Raw genomic sequence first — 5,260 nt, 5'->3', positions numbered from 1 at the left:
TCTATTCTCTGCAGAAAATATTAATAGAAGAATGTCTGAAATATTAAACAGAAAGATGAGATAATTTTGTAAAAGATAAAATAATTATAATTATGATAAGTAAAAAATAAGAATGAAAATGAAGTAGATTTTGAAAGAAATGGTGGGATTATGATATGATTATCTTGAATAAAAATTATATTTTCTTAGAATATATTTTATTGGCAGACAGGGGTATTTGCGTAAAGTTGTAGGTCACAGAAAACCTGGTATAAGAAGGAAGCTCATCCCTGATTCTGAGAGTCACAGTGAGAAGAGCAAAAAAGCACAAGAAACAACGTGACCCCACCCCCTTCTCCTTCTTATAAATGCACACTCTCTAACAAACCAAATACCTCTACCACTTGCGATCCGAGAGATCAAACCCTAATATACACATACACACACTTTCTCTCTCTCAATCCCAATTTTTTTTTATAACCATCTCCTCGATCACCTCTCAGACACGCGCAGATTGAGATTCAGATTAACCCTAACACATACTCACACACACTCATCCGATTGGGATTCCGATTCGGATTCAAATGGCTACGAACGGTGCCTCTCCCAATCATTCTCCTAAGCCCGGAGTCTCCTCACCCTGGAGTCAGATTGTGGCTGCAGCTGCGCCTCCTTCCTCTCCGCCTCCGCCTGTCGACTCTGCCTTCATCAATTCTGCTCCGACAGATGATGTTGATAACGCAGGTGGAAACAATGTCAATAGCGGGAAGAGGCCTGCGTGGAATAAGCCCTCCAACGGTGCTTCTTCTTCCGTCATGGGTGCAGATTCCTGGCCCGCACTGTCGGAATCCGCTCGCTCTTCGGCAAAATCGCCTTCACCTTCGGAATCTGCGAAGGGTTCCATGGATGCAATGTCTACGCCATCATTGCAGGTTTTTTTTTTTTTCTCTTCCATCTTTTGTTTTTGTTAATTTGGGATTATTGATTTTAAAAAAAAATACAAAATACTTGAGGCAGATATTTTTTAATAACTTTATGTAGTAATATTCAGTTCTGTCTAGTGTTTGTTTGTTTTGTCTTTCTATTCTACCAACTGAAAAATAATGCAGTGTAGGTTTTTTTAATATTAGAATTTAGATCAAGGCTGTTGTAGGTGATTGTAAATTGAATCTGTCTTTTAGTTTGTCCGGTATATGGAGATTTTTGAAAGTGCAACATGTACATTGCTGTTGCAGGGTTCTGGAAGTGTGGTTCCTTCGCCACATAGGCAAGATAGGGATAATGTAAGTGCGAACAACACTGTGCAGACTCATCAGAAGTCTTTTAATAAGCGGGGCAATTTCAACCCATCTTCTAATGGAGGTCACATTCCTCCACAAACGTTGGGGCCTCAAGGTCTTATGGCTCCTGCTGGGTCCCACAACTATAATTCTTCTCTTAAAGAGCATCAACCGAGAGCTGGATTTGTGCCTAATGATCATCCGCCACAACGGAATTCTTTTAGACACCGGAATGGTGGTGGTCCTCATCAGCGTGGGGATGGTCACCATCATAACTATGGGGGTAGACGTGATCATGATCGTGGGAATCAGGACTGGAGTAATCACCGTAATTTTAATGGTAGAGATAACTATATGTCTCCAAGATTCGTTCCTAGGTTTATTAGGCCTCCACCACCTCCTAATCTTGCTCAAATATATCCACCTCCACCTGCAATGCGACCTCCTTATGGTTCTATTGGGTATCCTGGTACGTGATGATGTTTTATTGTTTATGTTCAGATGATGTTTTTATTGTTTATGTTCGTGGTCTGATAATTGTTTGCATTTGCAGAACTACCTCCTCAGATGTTATATGTTCCACCTCCACCCATGGAATCAATGAGAGGTGTCCCCTTTGTCTCTCCAATACCACCTAATGCAATGTTTTTTCAACCTACTGATAATCATTTGCACTCTAAGATTGTGAACCAGATTGATTACTATTTCAGGTGTTGCTTATGCTTTTGATTAATCACTATTTTCATCTTTTATGATTTTTAACTGCTTTAAGAAGTTGTCTGCATATTTACCACACATTGTCTTTTTCAGCAATGATAATTTAGTTAAAGATATATACTTAAGGCGGAACATGGATGACCAAGGATGGGTTCCTATAAGTTTAATATCAAACTTCAAGAAAGTAAGTTGGTTTGGTGGTATTTGGTTGCCTGATTTTTTTATATATGGGAAATTGGTTGGTTGATCGGGTTTGTAGCTGATTAATAATACCATACTGCACTTTCTGTTGTATTGTTTGATGCTCTCTATATTGGATAGTGATTGATGACATATGTAGTAACATTCTCGTTATCCAATCTATCCTATATTTTATTATCCTTTCCATGACATTCATGGGATAACAAACAGTTGTAGTATAGGTTTTTTGTTTTTTTAGGTTATATTAGAAAATCTTTGAGAGAAGTATGAATTTACTCTTAAAATCAATGTATTACGGCTAGGTGCATGGTAAGTGCTACATTCAGTATGGATCAAAATCTAATGATTGCTGGGTTCCAACAATGTACTTTGGTTGATACATGAATTATTCACCACCCTTGTTAGACTAGAAAGGCTTGGATACAAACCTCAGTGTGATTATCCTTTTGATTTTCTGTTATTTATCTCTTGGGGTTATTTGAACTATATACCTCAGATATGAATATGATCCCTGCAATAACTTATTGTTGAATTAGATGGATATAGGTGGGTAGTAAGAGTAATATTGCAGGGTATACACAAACGTACCAGGTTGGGAAAACGGTACACCATTTGCTTTTATGATTTGTGAGGTGACTTGAATGAACCAAGTTTTGCTATACTCAAATTTTTACCATCTTTTTGAGGAGTTCCATATTCATATGTCTCTTGATGGTGTTGTGTTGATGTACAAGCCGTGATTTGAGTGACTTATTTATTTGAGTGACTAATAATGTGTATAGAGTTTGATTTACTGACATAGGTAAAATGGAAGTGGAGGATTTTGCTTATTGTATCTGATTATTGTAGAATCACTTCTAAAGCTGAACATTATATGTGGGGTAGTCTGTTAGAGTTTTCCTTATATTATGTTTTGTTTTTTCTTTTCTTTTGTGATTTCAGTTAGTATTCTGACCAATTTTTGTTCTTTTGCCGATTCTTCTATTTTGGATACGTAGATGAAGCATTGTTCATCATTAGATGACTATTTTTTTTATGTCGTAGGTCAAGTATTTGACTGAAAATATTCAGACTGTGATAGATGCTGTTCGAGCGTCATCTGTTGTTGAAATTCAGGTATTTTTGTTAAACTAGCATCCTATCTCCCTGTTTTAAAATTTAAGTAAACAGGACAATTGGATTATATTTGTTTGTTAAATCTATTTTATGTTAAACTTATTCCTCTTGGATTATAGGGTGACAAAGTTAGGAAAAGAAATGATTGGAGGAGATGGATCATGCCTCCTGCTCAGCTTCCTAATTCTAGAGGTTCTCAAACCGTTGGACAACTGGCAGAACAAGTCCAAAACATTACGCTGGAAACAACTATGAATGATGATACTGGGGTATTAGATGTTTCACAGGATAGTCCCTTCGGGGAATTGAATGGTCAATATCTGCTTTCCACTAGCGAGAGTACTGGACAAGTTGGCATTCAAGTTTCAGATCATTCTATTTCTGCCAGAAATTAGAGCTGCATCTGTTCTTTAAAACATTTTTGAAGAATATTCTTCAGAGGGAGGCAGGAAGCAGGGATCATGGTCTCAATTTTTACATATCGCACAGTGGGACATGATTTCTCATGAGGTATCTAGGAAAACATGATTGAGAAATGGGAAGAAAATACCTTTTTATAAAACAGAAAAAAACACCAAATGGTAAAAATGGCCCGGAAAAGGCGCATTTATATTTTGTGTTTTGGAGCTAGTAGCATTACTCTTGTGATTACTTGTTTATATGGGGTGTAATGTTCCTACTCCAATGGTGGGATGGTAGTTTACTTTAATGTGGGGATTATTTTTTGTTTTTATTCCCCTGAATTCCCCCTTGGCTGCTTTTAAAATTGTTTGGGGTTCATGTTACCACCTGGTTTAGGAGCATTATATGTGAGATGGATCAATGGGTGTTGAATGAGTTTGATAGCTACTAGTTGACTGAGTGAAGGGGAACATGGCTTTCTGCTGACGGAGCTTCTGCCGCAACTGCTTCTTCACTCAATCGTTGTATGATGTCCCTTGCTATTTCCCCTTCACATCATATTTGGAAATGACTACACCTTTTTTTCCTTTTCATTCAAACTCTTACTAGCCATAAATTTGTCCCTGTGGGGGGTTATTTAAAACTTCCAATTTTTTGCACTCCATGGAACTTGTCTTCCTTATTCCTGTTCATGTAATTCGTTTACTCTTTATTTTAGGCTTAACGTTTTCAAATAATTATTACCAACTTCATATCTTATGCATACAGTCTTATAATCACAGTAAATGAAGAGAATAAATATAGTTTTCGAATTAAGTTTTAAAATAGTTAAGTTGTATTTTATAAGGTGAACTTTGCATTCGAAGTATTTTTATACATCTTGGTTGTGAAATTCTTTTTGGCCCAATGAGTTTATACGACTAGCATTCATGCGAAGTTTTCTCAGTGTGATGTAAAATTTTATTTCAATATATTGACTTTTTCATACAACTCTTATGAAAACTTTTAAATTTAAGTTTTATTTAATGAGAAGCTCACTTTGAACAATTCTAGCAATTAAATCAATTTCATGCTTTTCAGCACAAGCACTTGTAATCTAGTTTTGTCCTTTCCATATTTGAGCGCTGGACGATTTTCTGTACTTTTCTATATGACGTGTTTTATTTTGCGACTTATATTTAGAAAATACGGAAATAATTGTATTTAAAAATATAAGAAAGATATATATATATATATATATATATATATATATATATATATATATATATATATATATATATATTATTTGGGATACATAATTAAATATTTGGGATACATGAACAATACAAAAAGAAGTAAAAAATATTATTAGATTTTTCTTTTGTATGCAAATCATATAATACATTTTCCTAAAAATAACTCTTATATTTGCTTTTTTATTTAACTATGTAATTCCAAAAATGTCCCAGTCCCAGATTTTTTTTTATAATTGCTTCTTGCATCTCATCAATTTCTACCTGCATCCCTACGAATTTTGAAATTCAAATTCCGAATAACATACTTGGGTATAAAATTTAGTCAGATAA

At 35.2% G+C, this 5,260-nt stretch overlaps 1 protein-coding gene across 1 annotated transcript; it reads left to right on the top strand.

Moving 5' to 3' along the window:
* The first annotated feature begins 266 nt into the window (after nt 1–266).
* Nucleotides 267–4,407, top strand: LOC106769218 (la-related protein 1C). Its single transcript, XM_014654740.2, has 6 exons — nt 267–911; nt 1,215–1,728; nt 1,813–1,969; nt 2,070–2,160; nt 3,222–3,293; nt 3,413–4,407. The coding sequence occupies exons 1-6, from the start codon at nt 564–566 to the stop codon at nt 3,686–3,688; spliced, it is 1,458 nt and encodes a 485-aa protein (XP_014510226.1). The 5' UTR covers nt 267–563; the 3' UTR covers nt 3,689–4,407.
* Nucleotides 4,408–5,260: the final 853 nt, after the last annotated feature.

The sequence above is a fragment of the Vigna radiata genome, chromosome 7, assembly GCF_000741045.1.
Source record: "Vigna radiata var. radiata cultivar VC1973A chromosome 7, Vradiata_ver6, whole genome shotgun sequence".
NCBI classification, from domain to species: domain Eukaryota; kingdom Viridiplantae; phylum Streptophyta; class Magnoliopsida; order Fabales; family Fabaceae; genus Vigna; species Vigna radiata.
Note: the sequence above shows the minus strand (reverse complement) of the source record. Positions and strands in the feature narration are given on the sequence as shown.

Excerpts from the sequence above, each read along its gene's own strand:
- LOC106769218 (XM_014654740.2), top strand. The coding sequence starts at position 564 with ATGGCTACGAACGGTGCCTCTCCCAATCATTCTCCTAAGCCCGGAGTC. Across the intron at positions 2,161-3,221 it reads TAATATCAAACTTCAAGAAA|GTCAAGTATTTGACTGAAAA; the intron begins GTAAGTTGGTTT and ends TTTATGTCGTAG. Across the intron at positions 3,294-3,412 it reads CATCTGTTGTTGAAATTCAG|GGTGACAAAGTTAGGAAAAG; the intron begins GTATTTTTGTTA and ends CTTGGATTATAG.